General features: G+C 44.1%; 1 protein-coding gene across 1 annotated transcript; it reads right to left on the bottom strand.

Moving 5' to 3' along the window:
* Nucleotides 1–37: 37 nt before the first annotated feature.
* mfng (MFNG O-fucosylpeptide 3-beta-N-acetylglucosaminyltransferase) lies at nt 38–27934 on the bottom strand. Its single transcript, XM_079758581.1, has 8 exons — nt 27258–27934; nt 18282–18327; nt 16963–17065; nt 15418–15571; nt 9064–9149; nt 7895–8060; nt 6651–6736; nt 38–952 (listed from the first exon to the last, which is right to left on the bottom strand). Exons 1-8 carry the CDS (start codon nt 27636–27638, stop codon nt 901–903), a joined length of 1074 nt encoding a protein of 357 aa, XP_079614707.1. The 5' UTR covers nt 27639–27934; the 3' UTR covers nt 38–900.
* Nucleotides 27935–27976: the final 42 nt, after the last annotated feature.

The following is a 27976-nucleotide window of genomic DNA, read 5'->3' as shown; positions in this document are numbered from 1 at the left end:
AGCAGACATGAGGTACAAAAGTGGTCATATTCATTTATTTGCTTGACTGGAGTAACATGAGCTACATTTACACCATTTTTTTTTTCTAATACTGCTCTGAAAGTTGTCATCAGCCCTGAACCTCAAACAAGTTCCTTATCAAGGCAACTACGTTGAGATTATGGAATCACTGAGGCTGGGGTTCACTAACTAGCTCAAGTTATTTTTCCTAAAGGCTCCTTTATGAAGACGTTTTCGAAACAGTTTCTTTGAGCCTACCTTTTAGAGAAAAGGCTCTCAACCCTTCTATACTGTAAGACTCTATACAGAGCTTTGTCTCAGGGGAAATATTGTACAACGAAAGCAGGAAGGAAGAGGTGGTCTTAATTGCATCAGAAGTTGGTTGGTACATCAGTAGGATTTACGATACATATTTCCTATGAAGAGAACTGGCTGGATGGCGCCTCCTGTTGCTATGGATACCACCCAGGAGGGGCGGCGTGTGACCTCAGAATGTTGGTCTGTCTTCAGTCTCAGACCCCCCCCAACACAGAAAACAGAAAATGTACTTTTCATCATAGCTCTTGCTTCTCAACGACCAACAGTCAACATACTAGTCAATGTAAAACTGTGATTCCCTACAGCTTTTCAATAACATATTTACAATACATTTACAATACGAGCTGTCCAGCGATGTACTTAGTACATTCATCGGCCCAATAAAATTGTATCATTCTTCAAAAAATATTAAAACATTATCCACAGCAATTTTAATACTGACTGAACAAAAAATTAGATAGGTACATTTCTTGCACATTTTTTACAGAAAGTGCTGGCATCGTACAAGACGAGGTCCTTAACAAGGTATGCGGTGGTACTGTGCCCAGGGATTTTGTGCGAAATGCAGTCCTTTGGGGTGATTCATGGACACCAACTGGTTAAGGGGTACAGCCTACAGTGTACAGTCTTGAACCTGGAGAAGAAAGAAAGAAGTGTCTTAATAAACGACACAAGCATTAAAGATTCAAGGATGGTGCATGCTCAACTCTTCCTGTGATCTTCAATACGTTTTTGTATCACAGAGATTTGGGACTATTGAACACAAAATGTGTGTAAAGCGTAGGATATATTGGGTAAGCTATGTTGTTATAGGAGCAGCTTGAATTACCCAGAACACCCTGACATGGAGGGCCTGCCTTTGAGCTAAGTGAAAATATTGTTTCCAGTGCAGAAATGTGGTATTGTTCCACACAAAAAATCGATAAAGTTTCCATTGGTTGTAGCCATGGGGACGGCAGGTCAGCAACTCTTCCTAAGAACAAAAGCAAAAGCAAAAACTACTTCTGGGTCCTGCCAGTACAGAGAAGTTCAGTAGCATTCAAAAGTGTGTGTGTGTGTGTGTGTGTGTGTGTGTGTGTGTGTGTGTGTGTGTATGTGTGTGTGTGTGTGTGGGTCTATGTTTTTGCCTTTTGCCTTCCATATGGTTGTGTAAGTTATTGCATGCATTTGTTTTTAGAAAATGTAACTTATTTACATGCTTGCGGGGTCCAATCGGTTACATTAACCGGCTTTGTGATAATAATATATTTATATAATATAGGTATAAAGGCCAAGGCGAGGATGAATTAAAACAGGAATTATGGCATCGCAACGCAATGTAGAGAAATAAGATCTCTTTATTATTGTACTTTTCAAGTAAACTAAAGTTGAAAGGCACATTTTAACTTGACCAATCAGGACATGTTTTGAAATGTAACTGATATTTCATATCTTGCCCCCAATAATTATAGGTTTCAGAAATACACAAACGGGGAAGTCAACCCCCGTCAACCACTGCGGGTTTTGAACACAAAATGATAGTCTTTTATGTTTATGGACATGTACCATAGGTAATGGTATAATAGAAACCATAGGCTTCATTTGTTTTCACTGGTTAAAAGCGTCTGCAAACTACGGAACAAATGTTCATATTTGCGTGTGTGGTTGTCCACTTTTCCACTGTTTCCTTTCTCTTCTCTGTGTATGTGCCTGCCTGTGTGTGTGTATGTGTGTGTGTGTGTGTGTGTGTCTGTGTGTTTGTGTGTCTGTGTGTCTGTGTGTCTGTGTGTGTGTGCGTGTATGTGTGTGTGTGTGTGTTCGTGCGTGTGTGAATGTGTGTGGGTTTGTGAAATGCTCACAGGCAGCTAGTTGCTAATTTTGTTAATATATAATACATAATAATAATCAACAAAGGAGTGTGTTGAGTGTTTCTCTTAAAGCACCTAAGCACGCTTATGAACTAGAATTTGTGTAAATCCTTATTGGTATGTGGCCAGCCAAAGCCATCATCAATAGCTTGCTTTTAAAAGCCATTTTCCAAGGCAGAGAACATTTCTCTGTTAAAGTGGTTCAATAATAAATAATGTTTTATGTATTGCAGGCTTTAGACAAAATGCCTTAACCTTTTATATTATTTAAGTACATACATAAGTACTGTGTGTGTATTGTGAGAGTTGTGTGCATACACTATTGAGTATTAAACCTTTATTTAACGTTCAGTATGTTAAAATCAATACTTCAAGAGAGACCAGCCGCCTAGTTGGTGTGTAGTATTTGCTTTGCTACACAAATAAAATACAAAACAGTGTAAAAAATAAAAGTCAAGGGATTCAGTAAGAGTCATGACATTTTACTATTAGGACAGCGAAGAACAAAATATTTAAAATATTTAACCTCTGATAAAGAAAACATAAAGGAGACTTTTGTTTTTTTGTCCCAGTTGTCCTGCGACCCTGTGATGAACCTTTGACCTCTAAGTTGCAGTCTAGTCATCAAACGCATCGGAAGAGACGGTGGGCGTGGGAGTTGCGACCACACAGTGTTTGTTCTGAGGCTTTTTAGGGATTTGTTACAGTAACACAGTGGAGTACAAGAGAGGGGGAGACAGATGCCTCTGCTGCTACACACTGCTACATCAAATAGCGTTTAGCCCTCGGCTCTGTGGTAGAGAGAGAGAGAGGGGGGAGGAGAGAAAAGGGGGGGAGAGAAAAAGAGAGGGGGGGGGGAGGGGGTGAGAGAGAGAGAGAGAGAGAGAGTACCCTAACCTAGTCAGCAGCGCTGTGCTTGGCTCCAAACCCCTGAAGCTGTCCAATGCAAAGTGAGCCAACACCCCACTAGCGACTAAGACGGACTGCACCACAAGGCATACCTCCACAACCATGCCTCCCCCAAACAAACAGCCCCAAAACAACCACATCACCACAAACACAAAACACCGAAAACTTTTACATTTATAGAAAAATTTGCAAAGAATTGTACTACCAATTCTGGAGAAACTGGATCAAAGACATAAAAAAGAAAGTCATTTACAAATGACTAAACAGAGAATATAATTGAGCAGAATACCTAATTCAAATGAAAGATTCTACACAAAGGATAATACTGACCATGGAACGAGTCAGTTAGGACCAGCTGGCAGTGGAAACAGGACGCCACAACAAACATGGCTAGCAAGAGACCACCTGTCCCCCCTTATGGAAGACGAACAACAGCTCATATCCTGCCACAAACGCAATTCAATGAGGAACACACATACAGACTAAATATTGGAGAAGAAAACAACCCATTTTACCACTGAGTAACAGGCAACATTTCAAATCCTATTTGGTGATAAAACTAATATCATCGATCATGTCTCTTTGTTTTCCAACTTGGTTAATTAATTTCAATTAATAATTATAATTAATTATAATTATTATAATTAATTTCATTCAATTTGTGTTATTATTTCTCAATAAACTTGAGTATTGCCATTTGTTATGTTTATTTTTCTGCTCTTATAAGTCATTGTTCTTAATTGTTTCAAGGGTTTGGTGGGTTTCTCCAGACTCCAGGTTCATTTTGGAGATTGTCTATGTCCAGATGTAAATCAGCCAGGATTTTGGTTCCAACTCACATCCTCTCCTGGTTTAGGCGCATGCCAAAAACGGGCAGATGGTGAAACATTGACAACCATTATATTCCAAACGAGTGTTTAGCAGCTCCAATAGCTGTATCTTGGTTTGTCAAACGATCGGAAGCACATCAACAAACTGCCTCGGCAAGGTAGCTTTCGCATGTTACCTTTTCCTCACTGGGTCAATCCATTGCATCCAGTGTGTTGAAGCAATAACAAAAGTTAATTTCCAATTTATTTGCGCATGACCAGAGTCTTTCACAAGGATAATCAGAACTATTACTATTACCGCTATTTCTAGATAGATAGATGGATGGATGGATGGATGGATGGATGGATGGATGGATGGATGGATGGATAGATAGATAGATATGTTATATTCTTTGCCAAGCGGAGGCAGCCAGTGCTATGCACTAATGCAAATTAGCCATGTGCGCCAAACAGAAGAAACACGTAATGTTGATAAGTCATACTAAAAACGGATAACAAGTGAAACCTAAACCAGAGTGTATCACTCACACACTTTGAGTCCATTCTAACTTATGGTGAGAGGTAATTCTTTAAACCTTTGCAGTGACTGAATGTAGGTGATAAAACGGATTGTTTTGCATAAGATGAGTGTGTGCGACTGTGCGTGTGTCCTTTCCAGCTTCGGCCTACTGCATGGTTATGAAGGCCAAGGCTTGTGGTTAGTTGTGGTCTTAGTGAAGCAGCCTAGCCTGCAGTGTTCCAATATCCATACTATCCATACTTACTAGCCATAGTTTGAGCCCGTAGGGCGCTCCAATTCAGGTCTTGCGAAAATAAGTGTACTGAAAGGACCCGGATGGTGTACTCAAAACGGTCAAATCGCGAACTATGGATCGATGTACGCTTTTCGTACTCAACGGCAGCCATCTTAGGTACGTAGCGGAAGAGGGCGGAGCCAGGCTGAGCAAAAGACGGCGCATTTTCCACATAGCCTGCATTAATAGAGTCATTTTGTAGTTTTTATAGGTTTTATAGCTTTTTATAGCTGCTAGGCGTAAAGAGTTCACCGTTCAAAGCGGGATGTTTATTGCGGGGGAGGAGCCGCGGTGGCAGGCGTTATCTTAATTTCCGTTTAGTGCACCACGGAGTATTCGATTTTGAACAACACTGACATCTGAAAATTAGCGCACTTAGTGAGTACGGATAGTGTATTACGTTTAAGAGTGCTCATGGAATTACGGATATTGGAACACAGCATTGGAGTTGGAGTGATTTGTGTACGGGAGTGAGAGAGAGAGCACGCCCGCTGTTGTGATGTTTGGCTTGTTGTGGGCTGTCTGTCAGCATCCGCCGGGTTGGACGAATGTGCTTTGTGTATGTGTTCAATGTGCATCTGTCTGATCGTATTTGCGGTAGATTGATGGTTAAACAATGTCACACCACAATCGGTCATACTTGCAGGCACTCATTTGCAAATGCACTGATTGCATGTCCGATAGGCTATACCTGGCATTTATTCAGTTGATTGCTCTTCTATGTGTGCCAGATTGGTGCCAATTATTGTCGTGTTTGCACAACTTTTCCTCTCCTTGTTGTAAATCAACGTGCATCCAAACAACTTTAGCCAATGCAGCCAACTTTAGCCTATATCAGTGTTGCTTTACAATACTATAGCATATCGGATTATCAAAATTGTTAAGTGTGTGCGTGTGTTGTCAAGTAGGCTAAAGACTTGTCTTGGCTTGCATCCATGAAATATTGTAATGTCATAGGCCTACTGCAAAATGTATATCGTTATTGAGCAACAATCAGGAGATGGGGACCCCCCGAATATTGACGGGTATTTTGCACACTGGGTAAAAGAATGCTTAGAAATAAACACTAGGCAAAGATGTTGTTACTGGAGCGAGTAGGCTACCATCAAAACGGAATCGGAAATCTGTTCGGAGGAAAGATTAAATTAGGGATTATCTGGGGGGGATCTCACAGGTGGGACTGTCAAGTTAGCACATAGCTAGCTTTATGTCTTCTATTTCTAGATCTTCTGACTGAGTTTACCGGTTCTTATCTGAACGACATAATCTCTGTCACTAGATATAAAGAAAACGTTGACTTTCACTCAGTGCTATTCACTGACAGTAAAAATATATAAAAGTGTCGTTATTGTATATGCGCCGTTGTTCATTGACTAGCTACAGCGCTTGTTGCTGTGTTGCTAAATTATAGCAACTCTCCACTCATTCTACTCTGACCATGCATTTAATTGGCTTTGACGGCCATCAGTTCTCGGAAATTCCTCATAAGTCTCACCGGTTCGAAATTATATGGCTGTGGGCCATCATACATGTTACTTGTGGTTCTTGCCACCTCTTAGACGCCATAGTTCTAGTACTAGGCTGATGCTACCTTCCACCACGTCTACCTTCCTGACGTCATCGCCGAATAGCTTTAGAAAACACCTGTTACTACCGAAAACGACAAAAACTGGACTTTAACGCTATTTTGGAGACATTTTATAAATGATATACATATTTTGAGTGCTTTATGTACCCATTAATCACAACTTCTGGTTAACCTGCAACACGGCCTTTAAGCTAGAAGGCTAGTCACGTTTTTGGGGACTTTGGAGGGAGATCAGAGGGGAGAGTTAGATTCAGTTCGGCACTTTCAAAATCTAGTTAACTTTTACGAATGTTTGGTGTTATTTTTAACGGCACTTTCACACCTAGCTAATAATACCCAGCAAATGGAGGGAGAGAGGAGTTACCTGGAGGGGTCATCCTCTTTCGAGAAAGCTCCTTTCAGTTTGATGCTGTTAATCTTGCTCTCCAACATGCCGTAGCTCAATGTCGCCTGCAGGAAGACGAGCACAATATTTTTGCATCTGATTTGGCTAATCCCTTTGATCAACAATTTCCACTTAAGCGTCTCTAAAAGCAGCTACCTCAGGAACTGCAACCTGACAGCCTCCTGAACTACTTTGTGGACTGTGAATACTTGAGATTTTCAAGACCATTTCCCACCAAGCAATGCATGTTGTCAAACAGGCTTATAGCTGTGTATGGAAGTCAATCTGCTGTACAACCTAAAATTAACTGTTCTTTCATGGTGTTGTTCTCCCTGTCAATCATTTCTGTGAGGGTCAATGGTTATTGATTGTGTGTGTTGAGTTGATTGCTTGGGCTGGTGTCAGCTGGTGTATCAAGGCCAGGGAGAAGAGAGAAGACACAGCCTCGACCTCAGCAATATCGTATGTTTCTAGGTTTAGCTTTCTGTCGGGCCATTTTGTAAGATGAAATAATGCATTATCCTTTTCAATTTACATTGTGTGTGCCTTCAAGTCCTTACAAGCTGTGGTGTGATTGGACATTGTATGTCAGTCGTAACATAGTGCGTGCAGTTTATTATGTGTACTAAATTATCATATATTATTGAGTAATGTATGTGCTGTTGATGTGAATTGATGTGCAGGCGTATTTGGTATGCATGCATGCCCTAGTCCCTCTCGGGCATGATTGCATTGTGGGGACAGGGTCAGGGGGGTGTCATAAACATATGGCCTGTTACGTCCTTTGAGACTGTAACTGTGATTAAGGGCTACACAAATAAAACTGAACTGAATTAGAGGTGGGTTGGTGGGTAAATGCAAGAGTTTAGCCATATGTCAATCTGCTTACATGCTTGAGTGAGGATCTTGTTGGATTTGTCTGTATGCTTTCCTGTGCCAAATTGTGTGTGTGTGTGCGTGTGTGTGTGCGCGCGTCTGCGTAAGTGCCTATGTTTGTTTATGTGCGGTCTTGCATGTGTGTGTGTGTGTGTGTGTGTGTTATCCTACCTCCTTAGCTATGCTAGCAGGGCTGAGCCGTTTGTGTGTGTGTGTGTGTGTGTGTGTGTGTGTATGTCCGCGTGTCTATGTTTGTGTATGTGTCTGCTTACTTGCCTACGTGTGTGCGTGCGGTCTTGCATGCGTGTGTGTGTGTGTGTGTGCGTGTGTGTGTGTGTGTATCCAACCTGCCGAGGTATGCTTGCCGGGCTGAGCAGCAGGAGGTTCTCCAGGTGGGAGTGGAAGAGGGGGCTTTGGACCAGGGAGACGCCCAGCCTGCGCTCCACGATAAAGCCCACGGTGCAGTCGTCCGGCAGGCGGATCCGGGCCGAGGTCTGCTGGAACCGCACACCGCTGGAACCGCACACACAAACACACACACACACACACACGCACACATATACAAAGACAAATACACACACACACACACACATATGTACACGCACACAAACAAACACACACACACACACACATAGATACACACACACACACACACACATAGGTCCAAGCACACACACACACAAACACACGTAGACAAACGCACACACACAAACATAGAAACGCACAAATACACACACAAGTATATTCACGCATGGGCAAAAACACATACACACACAGTCATTTAGACAAGCACACACATATAGACACGCATTCGCACACACACGTATAGACACACACACACAGGCATACAAAAACATGAAACAACTATCAGTAACAGAGCCAGATGAGCCAAATGTTCAATTGTTGTATTTCACCACGCTTGGTTAACAGTGTTCTAGGGACTAACGACTAGGGTTTTCGGCCAAAAGTTCCAATTATAATGCAGATGGGAGTCGTGTAAGGTTGTAGCTTCACAGCACACTTATCAATACACACACACACACACACACACACACACACACACACACACACACACACACACAGTGACATACATGTACATCAAAGGGATGACAGTGTCACATGTGAATTACATAACTCAGCTTCTTGTAAATCTGTTCTGCTTTATTCTCTCCACTCTCGCTTTCTCTCTCTCTTTGTCTCTCTATCTCTCTCTTTCTCTCTCTAGCCCTCTCTCTCTCTCTTTGTCTCTCTTTCTCTCTCTCTATCTCTCTCTATCTCTCTCTTTCTCTCTCTCTAGCCCTCTCTCTCTCTCTTTGTCTCTCTCTATCTCTCTTTCTCCAACTCGCACTAACGATCTCCTGCTCGCTCGCAATCTCTCACTCTTCCTATCTCTGTCCCCCCGTCCCTTGCTCTCTACACTCTCTCTATCTCCCTCCCTTCCCAGTCAGTGTGTGAGTTGGCGATGGGTGTGATGCTGTGGTTCTCTACAGAACCTGTATGACTGTGCCTTGCTCACCGGGCCCAGGGCAGCATCCTCTCTGCCAACTGTCGGCTCAGACAGAAGCCGGCGCCCCCTGTGGCAAACCAGAAACTGACCTCTCTCTGAAAGACAAGAGGAACCGAATGTTGGAACACAGAACCGGAGAAAGTAGGTCAAAATGCATAACTCAGGGAACACAACCTAGAACAGGAGAACATACGTCACGACGCAGAACCGGAGACGGTAGGTCACAACGCATTGCTCAGGGAAAACAAAGTAGAAGGGAGACTGTACGTCACACGATAAAAGAGGAGAACGTACATCAGAACGTAGAACCTAGAGAACGTACGTCACACCGTAGAACCTAGAGAACATACATCACAATGTAGAACAGGAGAACGTATGTTACACACATAGCTTCGGGAACATACGTCACAACGTAGAACCTAGAGAACATACGTCACAACTTAGAACAGGAGAACGTATGTTACACACATAGCTTCGGGAACATACGTCACAACGTAGAACCTAGAGAACGTACGTCACACCGTAGAACCTAGAGAACATACATCACAATGTAGAACAGGAGAACGTATGTTACACACATAGCTTCGGGAACATACGTCACAACGTAGAACCTAGAGAACGTACGTCACACCGTAGAACCTAGAGAACATACATCACAATGTAGAACAGGAGAACGTATGTTACACACATAGCTTCGGGAACATACGTCACAACGTAGAACCTAGAGAACATACGTCACAACTTAGAACAGGAGAACGTATGTTACACACATAGCTTCGGGAACACACGTCACAACGTAGAACCTAGAGAACGTACGTCACACCGTAGAACCTAGAGAACATACATCACAATGTAGAAGAGGAGAACGTATGTTACACACATAGCTTCGGGAACATACGTCACAACGTAGAACCTAAAGAACATACGTCACAGTGTACAACCTAGAGAGCATATGTTCCAATGTAGAACAGGAGAATGCACATTTCAATGTATAACAGGAGACACATGGCCGAAACCCACAGATAAACACACACACAAACAGACAAAAACATACACACACACACACACACACACAAACATACACTGGCACACAGACAAACAAACAGTGGCAAACAAACACACTGGCACACACACACACACACGCAAACACATACATACACTGGCACACACAAACAAACACAGGCACACACATACATTGGCACACACACAAGCAAACACCGGCACACACAGACACACACTGGCACACACAAAAACACACACTGGCACACACACTGGCAATAAAACAAAAGAAAGCAAACTGGAAAGAAGAATAGCTCCTTACAATGTATTGTAAGAGATATATATTGCTGAACACAAGTCGCACCCCATCCCTCCCCTTCCTAACGTGGATGGAGTACTTTGTCTTACCCCAGAAACACCAGAGTATAAACTGCATGTCTTTATCTAGTAAACGCTGGTCGTTTGTAAAACTCTACTCTACTGTCACCAGCTGTATAAATAGTTTTATGAACTCTGATCTTTCTTTTGTCTCTTGTTTTATGAATACCTGTATGAAACTTGTATTTAACCGTTTCCCGACATCTGGGTTCATTTAGTTCATTATTGTAATGAACAGTATGCTGTGTGTGTGTGTGTGTGTGTGTGCGTGTGTGAGTGTGCTTGTCCCATGTGTTTGTGGCATCATTCTATATTATCATTATTATTATCTGTTTGCCAGGAAGGGCCTCTTCTCCCCTGCCTCTCTCTCTCTCTCTCTCTCTCTCTCTCTCTCTCACTCTCTCTCTCTCTCTCTCTCTCCCCGCTGAGTTATGCAGGTGTATGTTTCCCACCACCTCAGCATTCCTCTGGTGGCTAAACGGCAGTTGGGTCGCCGCCTGACGTTGTCTCGCCGTTGTCACAGCAACCGCAGAACCGTGCTGTGCAGTTAATTCAAGGGTCAACGAGTCCTCAATTAACCTTACCATAACTATATACTTTAGAGGAAGAGTGAGTGGGTAGTAAAGGAGTGATACTCATTGACCCTGGTCTGAATCTAGACTTAAATGACAATCCCCCAGCCACCCCCCTTGACTACTTGACTGTATATGACTATATATATACAGATATATATATCCTACTGTTCCTACTTATAGTACTGTCCATCTATACTGCTCTTATCCTTTATAACCATCTTATGGCGCTCATACCTCACTAGGTCACTTTAATTTTGCTGCTGTATTGCTCTATATGACAAATCATATTCAAACTGCACATTAATTGCTCTTTTGCACTTCTATTTAGATCTCCAAATACATTTTGTTGACTCTGCACAATGATATTAGAGTTGAATCTGAATCTGAATCTGAACATTTATAAAAGTAGGATATAAGGTAAATATGGGGTCAATACGGATATTATGAGTAAACCGTTATTGTCTATAAAGGTGACCAGGGGATGAGTGGAGAGCAATATAGCCCCATCCATAAATTAAAAAAAGTTTTCCACCAAGAGTTGGTGAGAGCAGATGTTAATCCGTCTCTAGTGTTTTCATGAACATTTTCTTCATACTTCCTCCAAGGATGTCTCACACGGCGCCCTATCCCCATGCCACTATTACTACTACTCCATGTACTATTTATTTGATCATTGTTGAATGTGTGTGTGTGGATGATGGCTGGTCTAAGGCTGCAAGCCTGCGGCAAACCACTTTGAGAAATCAATGTGGACACCCGGTGTGCATTGAGAAATCAATGTGCACAGGTTAAACCAGCCATCACCACGCACACTCACAGAGATCTCCTGCATGGTTCCACATCTCATTTACCATTCTCCAGCAACTTCTTTGTGTTATTCTTCGACACCACCACCCTGCGACCTTGTGTCTGGAGGAGCCAGGTGGAGTGTGGCATGGTCATTGCTGCAGTCAACTAGTAGACTTTTTACTGTTTACTTTTAGTCCTTTGACAGGCTTCTATCCAAAGCGACCGATAGTTGATTTTAGATACATGTCACTATGGATCTGATCACGGGTTGGGAATCTTATCTAGAGTCTAGAACATCTACAGGCATACATTTCTGGGGATAGATGGCAGTAAGTTAAAACTGGCAGACAAACGACCGTGAACAAGACACTAAATCTGCCACCTCGCTACAGGTGTCCATCTAGGAGGCGTCCTAGCCAAAGGAACACAGACAGCCTGCCTCCTACTTTCCTTTCCTCGCGCTGCCCATTCATTTCATTCCTCATCCCACTCCTCCATCCCACTCTCTTTATCTCCCTCCCCTCTCCAAAAACAACTAAAAGACAATGATAACAAAATGCAGAGAAGAAGACAGCCTGAACGACCAGTGATTACGGCACCAACAAAGAAGTAGCCAGCAGAGGAGAGGGGTTGCATGGAGGACGAAGTGATTTACCGGGAAGCAGAGGGAGAGAGAGGTGGATGGATAGATAGAGAGAGAGAGAGAGAGAGAGAGAGAGAGGGAACCAAGGATCCATTATCCTCAGTAAATGGGTGCAATCAGGGAGAGCATAATGTCACACATGGGAGATAGACAGAGTGATGGAAGAAAGAAAAGACAAACTAAAAGCTTGAGGGTAAAGAGGGGCTGGTAGTGCTGGAGGCGGAGGTTGAGGACAGAGCCTGGCCACAGTTTTACATTTTAATGTGTGCTAGGATAGATGCATTATCTTGCTTGGTGAATGGATGTGTTTGCCTGCACAAACACACACCACCACAATTGGGTATAAGAAGAGACAATAGATGTTTTTATCTTCACAAATCTTCACGTACACACACACACACACACACCCAGCTTAACATACTCCCACTCATACGCACACACAGACACATACACATTGTTATTCAAACATTTGCATTTTAATATACGCATGTATTACATATCTCTTCATCCTCTGCACTGCGGAAAGTTGCGCTTGGCAGCCCCCCCTGAGGGTTTTTCATCTGCATGTGTGTGTGCGTATTTTTGCGAGTGTGTGTGTGTGCGTGTGTGTGTGTGTGTGTGTGTGTGTGTGTGTGTGTGGTTGATGAAAGACCCAGCCTACGGCAGCTGGTCAATATTAACCCCTATAATTCACTAATCACTCATTGATCCCACAGATCAATAAGTGATTCCCATTGCCCAAATTCCAATGTTAGCAAATAGAGAAAAAGACCCCAATCCATCAGTCCTATCACTATTTACCTCCATAAATACTGGCCAACCCCCCCTACCCCCCATATCCCTCTCCCTCTCACTCACTCACCCCCACCCACTCACCCTTACCCTCTAACCCTCCTTACTCTAACCCAGGTGTCTGCAACCTTTTCTATCAAAAGAGCCATTTTTGTTCCTCTTCCGCCAAATAAAATGTGTCTGGAGCCACAAAACATATTTGATACCAAAGCTTATAAAGTATAATATATAGTTATCGTTGACTATAGTCAGTTTTATTCGCCACAGTCTTTGTCATCATATCTGACTTTTTATTTAGTTTTCGTCATAGTCTTAGTCAACTAAATTAACACTGCTGTAGATGCAGTGGGTAGGCTAATTTTGCTGACAGCAGGCACGTTTGCTGTTTCGACAGTAGATGCCAGTGCTGCAAGACACTAGAAGAGGTGGTAGATGTGGTTGGATAAGTACAATACAAAACAGATGAAACAAAGCTGCTGGACTTTATTTTATTTTATGTAGGTTGAATGAATGAATCTATTTATCTATCCATCATTATCTACCTGTCTATCCGTCTGTATGTAAAGGTTGTGTTTATGTTCATGTTAATGCATGATACTCTTTAAAAATATTACTGGGCAGGCGGAACGGATCGGGTAGTGACACTGTTCAGAGTTGAACTAAAAAATTATTGTTATTATTTGTTTTTGGAGAGCCACAGGAGAGGTTGCCGACCCCTGCTCTAACCGCACTCACCATCGCCCTCTTAACCCCCCCCCCCCCCCGCATTTCCCTCAAACCCATCAACCTCTGGTCCTCATCAACTTTGACCTCATCCCCCTTCAGCTCATCTAGCTCACCCCCATCACACACACATACCCCTCCCATCATCACCCTCACTCCCAGAACACACACATCACCCTCCCCCATCCCCTCACCCCATCACCCTCACCTCATCAGGCTCACCCCCATCACACACACATCCCTCTTCACCTCATCCCCCTCACCCAATCGCCCTCAACCCATTACCCTCACCTCATCGCGCTGACCCCCATCACACAAACATCATCCTCACCCCATCACCCTCACCCCCAGCATGAACACATCCCTCTCACATCATCACCCTCACCCCCATCACACACACGTCACCCTTACCTCGTCCCCACAACGCTGGCGGGAAGTCAAATGAAAAGTGTGTTGTGCTCCCCCCACCCCTCCACATCACCCCCACTTCAACATCATCCCCGTCATCACGGTGATCTTGTCATCCCGTACACTGAGTGGGAGCGTTTTATTGAGTGGGAGTGATTTGGGGGGCACGTCGGGGGTCTTCTGCAAGCCGCTGGAAGCGCTCTGATCCCGCCTCGCCTCAAAGAGGTCACTCATGCAAATACCGTGGAGCTCAGGGGGGGGGAAAGGTTCAGTACAGTTCATTAACCCCCTCCTGCCCACACACCCTGTTCCAACGGCACCACCATGCAACACCCACACACAAACACGTCCACACGCACACACACACACACACAAACACACATACGCACACACACACACACACACACCCTGCTCCACCGGCACCGCCACCACCATGCAAAGCCCACACACAAACACGTCCACACACACACAAACGCACGCACACACACACACACACACACACACACACAAACGTAATCTGCCAGTTGCTTCCCTCAATGCATCACTGGAGCATTGTAAGCCAGCCGAGCGGAGAGCAGAGTAAAAGACAAGAGAAGGAAAGAAGAGAGAGGAGACAGCAAGTTGAATAAAGAAGGAAGACAAATATGTTCATCCTACTACAGTATAATAAGAGAGGGAGGGGAGAGAGGGGGAGAGAATGGATGAAGAATAGCGAGCATGACGCTGTGTGTTTGTGTGTGATTATATTGTACATTATGTCCCCGTTCTTACCAGCCACTCCAGGATCAGTTGGGATGGACTGTCTAGCGTTCTCAAAGTAATGGTGATGGGTGGTATGGTTTGTTCACCATTTATTCCATTTTTAGCTGACGCTGTCTTCTAAAGTTACCGGTACTTCTGATGACATTAAGGAGCAGGTAGTGTTTAAGAAGGTAGTGTTCAAAAACCCTAGTCAAGACACTGTCCTGCCCTTCTAGGGTCAGGAGGACCCGACCCCAACCCTGAGAGACAAACCCCTGACCTCTCCCCTCACTGCTCGCGCCGCGTGCGCCGTACCGTGGTGTTGCCCTCCAGCAGCTCATGAGCAGTGATGGGCCGGTCCAGGCTGGGTCTGCCCACGTAGAAGCTGCCGTCCTGGGGGAAGGAGGCCAGCAGCGCCCGGAGCCCCTCCCCGTTGACGTAGTTGTCGTCGTCAACGTGACACAGCCACCTGGAGGCGGACAAGGGGGAGAGGAGGGGGTGGAGGTTTGGTAAGATGTGGATACACAGCAACCCCCCTATCCGTTTGTGCAAGCTCGCCACGGGAAAGATACTGCAGCGGAAGAGAAGCGGAAGAGATGGGGTTTTTTTATTACTGCTTTTTTTGATGTCCTGGTCACCAGGTTCAGAAATAGCATTTTGTCCATATGACAAGACACACCGGTTTTTGATTAAGTCAAGGTGTATCCAAGCAGACGTGATGTAAGGCGGCAAAATATGCAAAGTGCAAATGGTGACCCACTGAGCATGCAAACCAGGAGGTCAGCGAATGCGATCAAGCACTTTACTCATGGATGTAGTGAGAGGTGGCTGGTTGCCTGGGCAGAGCATGCTCCACATTAACTGGTGCTGGTGGAGCACAACACTGCTGAGGCTGGCAGCCATGCTCAAACTGGAGAGCGGACTTAGAGGCCGCTATAAATGTTTGTGAAGTGGCCATGAGGAGCTTGGATGAGAGACACACAACTAGCGCTGCTAGACACACAAACTAGTGCTATTGGAAATCCATGTAATGTCCCGCGCTAGGTGGAGGAATTGATGGCTGCTCTTTAATAGCCCGAGCCAGGACAGCGATAATGACCGCTCCAAAGAATCAGCGGCCCCGGCGCAATTTCCATTTTTTGTTGCTCCACATGACTCATTTAAAAGAAGGAATAAATAACATGGGCCGTAATCTTGCCCGCTTTGGTATTGGTGTTCGTGCTATTGTGATGTATTTTCACGCAGTTTGCCAGGATCATTACACAGAGCACCAGCGACATCAATAATTCATCAGCAATGCTACACAGAATGCAATCTCTTTCTTGGTGCTGAGTAAAGTACAGGGAGATATCCTACTGTATGGATACAGTACACAGTACAACGTGTTCTGCCTCACATACCCCCACAGCACCCTAAGTACACATATGGTGCCCCATCGTCCACAACCAATCAGAAAGCAAAATGTTTCCCTTGGAATTTGGACCATACTATTACCAACAGCATCTTTATTAATATTCTAGTGGCCTAGGAACTAATATACCATTATAATTTAGCATCATTATTAATATTGTAGAGGCGTAGAGGCGTTTGAAATTGCAGAAGCTGAGGTGTACTTTTCTATTTCTGATCTTAACTTTTATTGATCTAGCCTGGGAACCAGATGAATCTGCGAGTTCATTTTTATAATTTGATCTATCACATGCGTAAGGCCTCCCCAATCGTTCAGACAGATTTCCAGTAGACCTGGCCCCCATCGGGCCAATCCCCACCATTTATCTAATAAGGGATGGGTTGGATGACTGTACAGAGGAGGGCCCCCTGATATAGAAGGATGGAGGCGGAGTTACAGAGGACCCTCACCTCTTGTCCGACGCCATGAAGTGGTCATACTCGGCAGACATCTTGCAGGACAGAGCCTGCTGGCTGTGGTCCGACAGACAGTCTGTTACCACCAGGTTAAAGCCTGGGGAGAGAGAGACAGTCTGTAACTTACAGGAGAGAGACAGTCTGTTCTCACCAGGTTAAAGCCTGGGGAGAGAGACATAGTGTGTTACTACAAGGAGAGAGAGACAGTCTGTTACCACCAGGTAAAAACCTGGGGAGAGAGACATAGTGTTTTACTGCAAGGAGAGAGAGACAGTCTGTTACCACCAGGTAAAAACCTGGGGAGAGAGACATAGTGTTTTACTACAAGGAGAAAGAGACAGTCTGTTACCACAAGGTTAAAGCATGGGAGAGAGACAGTGTGTAATTACAAGGAGAGAGAAACAGTCTGTTTACCACCAGGTTAAACCCTAGGGAGAGAGAGACAGTATGTTACTACAAGGAGAGAGAGACAGTGTGTTACCACCAGGTTAAAGCCTGGGGAGAAAGACAGTGTTTTACTACAAGGAGAGAGAGAGAGACAGTCTGTCACCGCCAGGTTAAAGCCTGGGGAGAGAGAGACAGTATGTTCCTGCCAGGAGAGAGAGAAAGTCTCTCAACCCCCCAGGTTAAAACCTAGAGGGAAAGAGAGATAGAGTGTTACTACAAGGAGAAAGAGACAGTATGTTACTACACCAAATCAAAGCCTGGGAGGAGATACAGTATGTTACTACAAGGAGAGAGAGACAAAGTCTGTTACCACCAGGTTAAAACCTAGGTAGAGAGAGATAGTCTGTTACCACTAGGTTAAAACCTGGAGAGAAAGAGAGTCGTATGTTACTACCAGTAGAGAGAGACAGTCAGCTACCACCAGGTTAAACCTTAGAGAGAGAGAGAGAGAGAGCGAGAGAGAGAGAGAGAGAGAGAGAGAGAGAGAGAGAGAGAGAGAGAGAGAATGTTACTACCAGGAGAGAGAGACACTCTGTTACTACCAGGTTAAAACCTGGAGGGGAAGGAGGGGAAGAGAGGGGAGAGAGACATTGTGTAAACCAAAGATGGTAAAAGAGGAAAGAGAGAGAGAGAGAGGGGGGGGGGGGGAGAGAGGGAGAGAGAGGGCAGAAAACTGAGTGGGGATGCATATGTGATCAAAAAAGTTGTAGTAAGGAAATCAAAAGTTAAAAGGTGAAAGATGTGTGTGTGTGCTTGTCAGATTGTGCGTGTGTCTGTGTGGGGGTGGGGGGTGAAAGAGGAGAGGCTTTATTTCTGCGGTATTACAGGATATGTTCTGAGACATGTTTTGGAGATCATAGAGCTACCTTCGGATGAGATGTCTTCATCTTTGGTGTCTGTGAAAATATATGTCTGTAAGAGAAGAGGGAAAAGAAGGGGAAATTGGACTTTGAATTGAAGCAAGGACAAAGATGTGACAGACCCAAACACAAAAGCACACACACACACACACACGTGCACACACACACACACACACACACACACACTCACAAACAAGCACAAACACACGCAAAAGTCAATATTGTTTGGAAGAAGACGAATCTGATCTGACAAAAGCGGGGTTCATCACAGTGTCACTTAGCATCAAAATCACACACACACACACACACACACACACACACACACACACACACACACACACACACACGCACACACACACATACGCACACACACACACTCAGCACTCATACCCATAAGATCCGTCAGCCACTAACCACAATCGATGGGTAGCCAGCGAGAAGGATCAGAAAACAAGATTACTACTGCCCCCTGCTGGCCACCTTTGGTAATGCGCCCATCCAACTGATTGCTACGAATCAGATATGTTTTTGATGCCGCTTGATATTTGTATAAATTGATGTAATCTCCATAAACTCATGTTGATGGCCTGCTGGATACATACTTTCCTTCTCCCTGAGCCACTGAAGCCATCATAATGTTGGTCGGTTCAGATACCACAATTTAAAAGCTGCCACTTTGGTTTACCCGGGCTGTATTTACTATCTGGCTCAAATGAATATACATGAGGGATCAGAAATCAAAGGAACCGTCTCCCTGATGTTTTCGCCATTTCTGTTGGCGTCCATGCATTAAACGAGAACAAAGACGAAATATAAAGACATGTATCCACTTTGTAGTGATGGACGTCTAACTGTGAGGGCGAGATAGAGAGGGAGGGAGATGGGAAGATCTATATTAATAAAATCACCGTGAGAGAGCCTGAGAATGAGAGGGAGGGTACGACCTGAGTGTCACTGTGAGTGTGGGCCAACCTTTCATGTGTCTGAGAGGAGAGAGCGCGATAGAGCGGCAGAGTTTTACCAGGGGTGAGGAGGAGGAGAGCGGCAGGGGGCTAGAGATAGCAGGGTTAGCGGCAGGGCTAAAAGCTTTGTGTGCAAGGTGAGCAGCAAGTGAAACTGGATCCACCCGGATCTACCAGCCCTGTGTATACACAACTCCACTGTGCTGGAACAGGGCTGGTCTGGCACAGGCTTTGTTTCAGGCGACAGTGTGTGTGTGTGAGAAAGTGTTTGCCATAGTGTGTGTGTGTGTGTGTATGTACAGCATAATATCAATTATAAACATTATATTACATATGGTTTAGGAGAACCTTCTACCAGGTTTTTTGGCCATGAGGCTGATGCGGAGTTCTCCCGACACACATTCTGAAGAAGCACGCACGGAGAGCTAAATTCTTGTTGAGAGTTTATTCTAACAGTCCGGTTGACTTTCCAGCAGTTCTAAATAAAGGATTACAAATACGGTTTACTAAACAATATGAAAGTATTTGAGTATGCTAATGCATATGCGTATGGGTATGCGTATGCGGTCGGAAAACTGTTCCTTCTCCGCCATCCAACCTGATACAGTCACCGTCAATGGGCCAATTAAGCTCTACACAGAGGCACGTTGAGAGGGAGTGGCTAGGGGGTTACGGTAACACATGCAGGTGAGTCCTAGGTGAATAATAAAATATAGTACATTGATTCATGCGTATATTAACTGAAATCATTTCTCATAATTTCTCAGTCTCCAGGGCAAGCTTTTAGGCATCCCATAATATAAACATACAATCAACACTGAATCAACATTCATTCAATGGGCAGTTTAAGGACGTCACGTTCAACAGACTGAAGATACATACGGGTGTTTGCAAGCGTGTGCATGGGACTAGATATGTTTGCGTGTGTTTGTGAGTGTTTGTGTGTGTGTGTGCGCTAGCGTCTGACTGTGCATGTGTATGTGTGTGTGTGTTTGTTTGAAAGCTATGTGTCTTTAGTGTGAGCCATTCATGTGTGTGTGTATGTGTGCATGTGTGAACATATGTGCATGAGAAAGAAACGGATAACAGATAGACAGGGAGAGTGAGAGCAGAAGTTTTCCAGACCCCCAGCAGCGCTACATAAACAGACATTCATTATTGTCACCTCACCAAAATAACCTCAGCCAATAGTAAGCCTCCTTTCAACCTCTAAATAGCTCTGATTCACGGGTCACGTGTATTCAGGGTTATTCTCTGTCTATAGACTGTCAATCACTGTTGTGATCAAAACATGACGAGCCCAGTGAAAACCCAAAGGTTAAAGGGCACGCTTAGGAAAGTCCACTAGCTTTCATCCTGGAGGTTTCTTAAACACAAACACACACACACAACAGAAAAAAATTACAAAAAAAAGAAAAATGTCTCAGTAAACAAAAAACACTGCCTCAGAAACAAACACACAGCGTGAAACACACCCATACACACAAACACACACACCACACACACGCACGACCCTCATCAACTAGTCCATCAGAAACTAACCAGACAACAGGAAAGAGGACCTGGTTCCGTAGAGGTGATGTATGAGGGAGAGGTGATGTATGAGTATGCTGTTGTGTAAAGGTCTACAGGTGGACCATGTGGGCCCAGGAGGTCCTAGGGTTGGGCTGTGGATCCCTCTGGCCTCCAGTGTTTCTGAGGCACGCAGAGGGGCTAGAGGCTGCTCCACCACAGCCATCATGTCATGAGAAACGTCCCCTTGGTAACATCATTATGAATATATGACTCATGAATATATGACTAAACCTCCCTGCTTTGTTTCTCACTTACTTCACCTCTCTCTCCCTCTCTCTCTCTCTCACCACTTCTATACCACTCTTTCTCTCCCTCTCTCATCCTATCCTTTAAGATGTTAACAGAGGACTTAAGTGAAGCCTGTGTTGACACCGTCCAGTTCGGATGCGGGTCAATAAGGAGCAGGAAAGGGGTTACCGGGTCTTGTTTAGGGATGACCACTGGTTAGGGACTTCAGACGTTGGGGGTCGAACCCAGCACTTCTCAGATGAGAGTTGCCACTGGTAGATCCCAGTTCCCAGCATGCCGAGCGACCATCAGCTGATGGATGAGAAGCGCTACGAGACATGTCAGCTGACAGACCTACCATTTCCATGGCAGCACAGGTGAGTGGTGGTTTGAATGCCTGTGTGTGAATACTTGTGTGCGTGCATGCCTGTGTGTTTGTGCGGGTGCGTGCGTGTGTGTTTGTGTGTGTGTGTGTGTTTGTGTGTGTGTGTGCGTGTGTCCACTTCCATATTCTCCACATAAACCAAACTCAAATTATGTATTTTTGTCAGGGAACATACTTATTTCTCTGACATTCCTCCCCATTTTCCTTGACCTCTCCACCCACTCTCTCCATCCCAGGAAGGAGGAAAAAGAGGTGGAGGAGGTTATATTTCTCTCCTCCCCTGGCGTCCACTGAGGGTTCTCTCAGGGTGCCCAGGGGGGTCCCTGTTCACCCCCCCCCCCCCCCCCCCCCCCCCCCCCCCCCCCCCCCCCATGGTAATTTATCCCCTGTCCTGCTGCTCATAACTCAGCACGGAAAAAAAGCCATTCGAGCTCCAGAGCTCTAATGGCTGCAGCTGCACAAGTTGCTGAGGAGCTAAGATGGCTGCTTTTACTGCCAAGTGGAGGGCAGCTATCTATTCTACTCTATCTATTTGTGTTGCATTGGCATTGGTATAAGTAATATATCAGTAATATATCAGTATTAGTAAGATATCTTGATGTCTTGGTATTGGTTTTAATGTTAGGGGTATTGGGTGTTTATATTAGTATTGCTAATGGTATAGGCCTAAGGGGTTTGTACATTGTGAGTGATGTCAAATCTATATGGGCTGTTATTAAATACACTAGAGTTTTCGCGCGCACGTTGCACGTGCTCAACCTCTAGTTGTAAATAAACCCATAGCAATAGTGTGGAAACCCCAATCGATAATGTAACAAATTTCTGAGCGCATAATATCATAACATTTTGCCTATAATTTTACAACGTATGAAATTTGTTCACCACAAATGACTCTTAAATGCAGTGCCAACGTTTTAATATTCAGCCAACCATTCAGCGAACAAAAGGCAACAGGCTGATTATCATTTAGAGGGCCACTTAATGACATGCAGAACCGTCATCAACACGCCCACTGAAGTGGTGTGAGGAATACAGACTTTCTACTCTCATTCACATATAAGGTCATTTACATTTCCTACAGAGAAAATACTACCTCAGGGGTAGTATTTTTCAGTGTAAAAATGTCAGGATATGTTGTTCACACACACGGCCCATCAGGAGAATATCAGGACTTACACGTGTTTCTGAAAGCAGCTTTTGATTACATTATAAAATGTATCAATTTAAGGTAACAGGGGTAATTGTTCAATGGAAAGTGTAGTATACTATGCAGGCAAATCAATTATTAAATAGCTTTACTGTTATTCAGGGCTGAAAAGTGCATTGACATTTTAAAATGCAAGGCAACTTTTATTGGTTAGTTGAAAAATAACAATTATCATTGTGATTAAACATCTCTTCTAGTGTCCTGGCCAAGACAGGCAGCAGTAGCCTACAGTCACACATAGCATACACACAAAACATAAGAAAAATAAAACAACTAAAACAGTCCACAGCGGGGAGGGGGGGATATCAATATCGCAAGACATTTGAGGAGGCTCAAGGAAGAGATAATATTAATATTAAGCTCGAGCAACAAAGTGTAAAGACATTTCGTGAGGCTAAAGGAGGAGAGTAATATTACATTTGAGCAACAAAGTGTAGCCTTGTGGTGGACTCAATAGAAATAATTCTCCATATTGTGTTATTGACCTGTTTTCGTTGCGTTATAGGGACACTGTCTCTTTAAGAATCACGTGAGTTCTGTGTTGATATGACGGTCGGACTGATGTTTGAATTTAACGGTTTTTATATGACAGAATGAACGACCCACCGTTGCTGGTCGGGATGAGAGATTGTCCGTTCCCTTATTTTATCGCAATTTCTACAGTCTATAGACAGAACGTGCTACCTGGCAGAGTTTGTCGACGTGTTTAAAAACACAACGTCTTACCTGGGCGAGTGTCGCTTCGGTGTGTCGCGTGCGTGTGTGTTCTTACCTGCGTGTGTGCCGATGGCGGAGCCGTTAAACGTCTTTACCTGTGCGTGCGTGTGTGTATGTGCGCCCGTGTGTCCGTTCCTTGTATGTTTCGCTGCCTTTGTGTTGACGTGCGGTGTGTGCGCGTGCTTGTGTGTATGTGCGTGTGTGTAGTGTGTGCACATGTGAGTGCGTTTAACGGAGCCGTTAAACGCATTGTGGTAGTCTAGGGGTGGATCAGGTCAGGTTGAGATTTGCTGCTCAGTCTTCTGAAATGCTTCGGGCCACATCAACATAACATTAAAATCATGAGCTAAAGGAACCAATTAAATATATGGTGAGGATCTTCTAACCTTCACACTGGTCAATATGTAAAACCTTTGAGTATTTACGTGGATGTGCTAAGTTAAAGCATTTAGGGGTTTAACCACCAAAGTAGAGGCCTTTTAAAGTGCTAATTGGGTCTATAATTCACCATTAATTAAACTTTCATTTTGGCGCAAAAATATACCCTGATACATTATATCTGTGATAGGCCCTAGGTCTAGCTCTAGTAGTGATAGAGCCTGAGTAAAGCTTAAGTCATTGTTTAGTCATTCATATTGAAATTATTTGACATTATGTGGTAACATTGTTGCGTTTGAAACTGCCACACTGTTTCTCATGCGGGACGTGGCAGAAAGGTTTGATTAGCCTTGGGTACGTTATGCTGAAGTTTATTTAGGATTTTACATGACTACAAATCTATTGAGTACTCGAAATGACATAGTAATGCCAACAAAAAACTCCCATGATGCATTAGGATGTCCAAGCCCTATTACAACTGGCTGTTTGGGCTCTCTCTCCTCTCCCTAGCTCTGCTCATTAGGGTTCTCCTCATTAATCTCAACTAGCAGCAGGTGTTCCCCATTAGCTCCTCAGTCCTGCTCTATCGTCTGTTTCTCAGCTAGTTTGTTGCCGCCGGTCCGGCCAAGTACTGATTACCTGCAGGCCTGTGTCTCCACCAACACCTAATTATGCCTTCTGTCTTTGTTAATCTACACTTTAAACTACTACTCTGGTTCATGTTAAGTCATCATGTGAATATTTGTTTTTGTATTTGCATTGGTATCACAATCCGATGCAGCCTATGTGAGTGACTCTTAACAACATATTTCTCTCACCTTGAAAGGAATTTGCCGTAATTCAATCAGGATTATGATAGATCAGAATAGTTATGCCAGTATATTATCTATCAACCTTAATGGAACCAACCAATCAAGATAGTTATTGATAAAATGTCCGGTATAGCTATCCCCATGAAGATATTACATGTGTTTAAATCAGGATTAGGCCTACAATCTATCATAAAAGCTGGTGGATCCATCCACAACGTCTTGATTCTAGGTACATGAATGGTGTGTCAGCAGCTCAGCTTCACACACAGTCAGCTGGGAGCTGACTGATCCGCCACTCTCTTCCCCACAGAGGACGCACTCCGTGAGCAGAGGCCTTTTCTCAGGGCCTTTCACCATCACTGCTCCACTCTGCTGACCCAGGGTCAATAGCAGGAACTCAAAGGGTTCATGCATTCACCATGTAGCGCCTGGTCGCTGGAATGAAGAGGCGCTTAAACTCTTGTGGTTAAAAGCAGATTTCGCCCTTGACTCTAGTGACAACGCCATCCTTGGCGTTGTCACGGCGTGGTTTCGGTTGTGTTTCTGGTGTGTGTTTATTGTTTCGGTTTTGTGTCCGATGCAGGAATGGCTGAACGGTTGAACGCTAAACGACATATTGACCTGGGGAATATCCCTGCTTTCTCTCTCTCTCTCTCTCTCTCTTTCTCTTGCACATACACACACTCACTTGGCATGACACACGCAACATCCCACCCTGACACCACTGTCAAAACTGTCTTATATCCACGTCAGTTAATTACCTTTGATCTACAAATAATTACTTGGTTATATATTATAATATAGCTTCAGCATATAGGGATCATGGCAGGTTTAGGGTTATGGGTAGTGGGTAAGAGTTAGCTTTTTGTGTTGTAGTTCAGTTCTTGTTAGTTAAAGTTACTCTGGTTGCACTGGAACACCATATCCAATACTGAATAGTGGTTAGGGTTAAGCCTGATGCTAATAAATAATGTATTCATAAATACCTGAAATAATATGAACACAATTAGCTTTGTTAACATGAACACCATTGTTAAAGGTGAATACCATTAGGTAATGGTTATTATACCATTAGTTAACTGTAAATTAACTATTAGTTAACGCTTATTAGTGTCAACTATCATTACTTATTACTTGTAACCCTTATTGTGAACTTATGTTACACATTATTTTAGGTGTTGATCCTGTGAGAGATCAGAGTGAGGGTTTAACCATAGACCGCACAAAAGGTTTTTAAATAAAATACCCTAAACAATTCAACTTTCTCCTTGGCCAGGGCCGTAGGAGAGTTTAAAGGCCAAAGTTTACTATTCCGTATTGTAAGTCGTAATCCGACTCCTATTATATGGTATTTTATTGGTCCTTAATGTGCAAAGTTATAGAGGTACAAAGTATATAAGGTGCAGAGTAAATAAGGTGCGAAGTGATTCCGTAAATTATTTTGTTAGAGGACCAATCACAGCCCTTGCCGTCTCCGTTGCGTCGATGGAAAGTTAATACGAATGGATGCGCACGTAAAGCTACGGAGAGGGTCTCCGACGACAGAGAGGGCTCTCCGTGTCTACGTACAGCACTTTACAGAGTAGTATGAACCAGCCTTAACTGTCTCTAGACTATTTTCAAGACAGCTTCAAGGTTGGCATCTTGTAGTCACCGCTGGCGGTTTATTGCTGTAATGTTTCACTGAACAATGCAGTCGGAAAATATGTTGAGCAGTAATGAATGCTCTTCCTGTACACAAATATACAATGCAGTGCTGAAGTCAGTCACAACAACGCTGCTGACAGATGGCGGAGAAAGTCACCCATTTTGTGGAAAAAATATATGTAGCCTATATATTTTTAGATTTTGTTTTGTTTTAGTTAGAACTCTGAATTGTGTGTGTGTGTGTGTGTGTGTGTGTGTGAGAGAGAGGTGTGTGTGTGTGTGTGTGTATGTGTGTTTGTGTGTGAGTGTGTGTGTCTGTGTGTGTGTGTGTGTGTGTGTGAGTGAGTGTGTGTGTATGTGTGTTTGTGTGTTCTGGGTGCATCTCTGACTGGGTGTATCTCTGACTTAGAAATAGAGGTGTGTGTGTGTGTCTGTGTGTGTGTGTGTTTGATTGGGTGTTCTGGGTGCAAATTTCTCTTTCTGTCTGGCTTTGGGTATAAAAGTTCAGCCACTCCTCTTCCTTTTCTTTGCTTAGCTTCCGTTTCAGCGCAGCTACCAGTTTCTCTAGCTCACTTCCCTTTCAACACCGCACATTGTGTGTGTGTGTGTGTGTGTGTGTGTGTGTGTGTGTGTGTGTGTGTGTGTGTGTGTGTGTGTGTGTGTGTGTGTGTGTGCGTGCGTGCGTGCGTACGTGCGTAGGTTTATTGTGCGCATGCATGGGTTTCTAGACACGTGTTTCAACTTTAATGACAGTGATGGACATCACTTGAAATAAGGAGAAGTACACACTGTGACTAGAAACGCTACCACTAGTCTTTGTTGTTGATTAATGTGTTGGTCAACTTAAAGGCATAAAAAGTCACAACCATCTTGAGGAATTAAGCCACAGGTAAACCCTGGATGTCATATCGCAGATATAAAAAACAAGATCTTTCTGTATTGGAATGTATATTTTCTTGATGTTGTATTAGTGCAACAAGGCCCATCGCCAATAGTTAACCATCAATCAAAATACAAGTCGACAAGCCTTGTCAGTCAGATCATCAAGTAGGAAAGTGCGAATCAACTCACGTGCGTCTTGGTCCGCGCTATCCACGTCTCCATGAGAAGGGCCAGACGAGTCTTATGGAATTTACCACTCGTCTTCACCGCCAAGAATATATCAGCCAACTTCAGCTGCGACTGGTCGGTGAACCTGCGCCGACCAGTCGCAGCACTGTTTCTCCCGGGAGCACTGTTTCTCCCGGGGAGAAGGTCACGGCGTGGTGCCAGATCGCTGGCCGGGCTCGGCGCGTCCCTCCCCGGGGCCCGCGCCTCCTGAATGGACCGGTGGAACAGACCCGGCAGCGGACCGCTCTGATGACGCGAGCGCAGTTGACCGTCTAAGTAGATGATTAAGAAAAACGTGACCACAAAACCTGGCATGGTGAGAAGTTTCCATCTCGCATACATGTTACTAAATAAACCAAAGTATTGCAACTTTTTTTCGGTCTATGAACGATATGCAGGCGCGCGCTCAGTGCGCTTCGAGGACATCCTCCACTTCCTAATCTGTTCTTTCTGTGATCAAACTTTGTCTTCCTGCTTCGAGAAGACAAATCAAAGTGGCGTCAATTTTCTGCCTGCACGGTGGGAATGTCATTTCGATTCAGTTGACTTCAAATTGTTGTCAGTTGGATGAATTTATCCCCTCTATGGAATATGACACATGGACACGCGCACGGCTGGAAGCACGCTCATTGCGTAGCCTATGTGGTACGTCTATGATTGTATTCAAACGGTTCTCTGAG

The sequence above is a fragment of the Pollachius pollachius genome (assembly GCF_949987615.1).
Source record: "Pollachius pollachius genome assembly, chromosome: 2".
NCBI classification, from domain to species: Eukaryota; Metazoa; Chordata; class Actinopteri; order Gadiformes; family Gadidae; genus Pollachius; species Pollachius pollachius.
This window is presented reverse-complemented; position numbering and strand designations above follow the sequence as displayed.

What these genes read in the sequence shown, in the direction of transcription:
- mfng (XM_079758581.1), bottom strand. Translation starts at nt 27,638, where the DNA reads ATGTATGCGAGATGGAAACTTCTCACCATGCCAGGTTTTGTGGTCACG. An exon ending in TAGCGCGGACCAAGACGCAC is followed by an intron (nt 18,328 to 27,257) that starts GTGAGTTGATTC and finishes CTTCTCTTACAG; the next exon opens with ACATATATTTTCACAGACAC. An exon ending in TGCTGGAGGGCAACACCACG is followed by an intron (nt 9,150 to 15,417) that starts GTACGGCGCACG and finishes CTTGTCTTTCAG; the next exon opens with AGAGAGGTCAGTTTCTGGTT.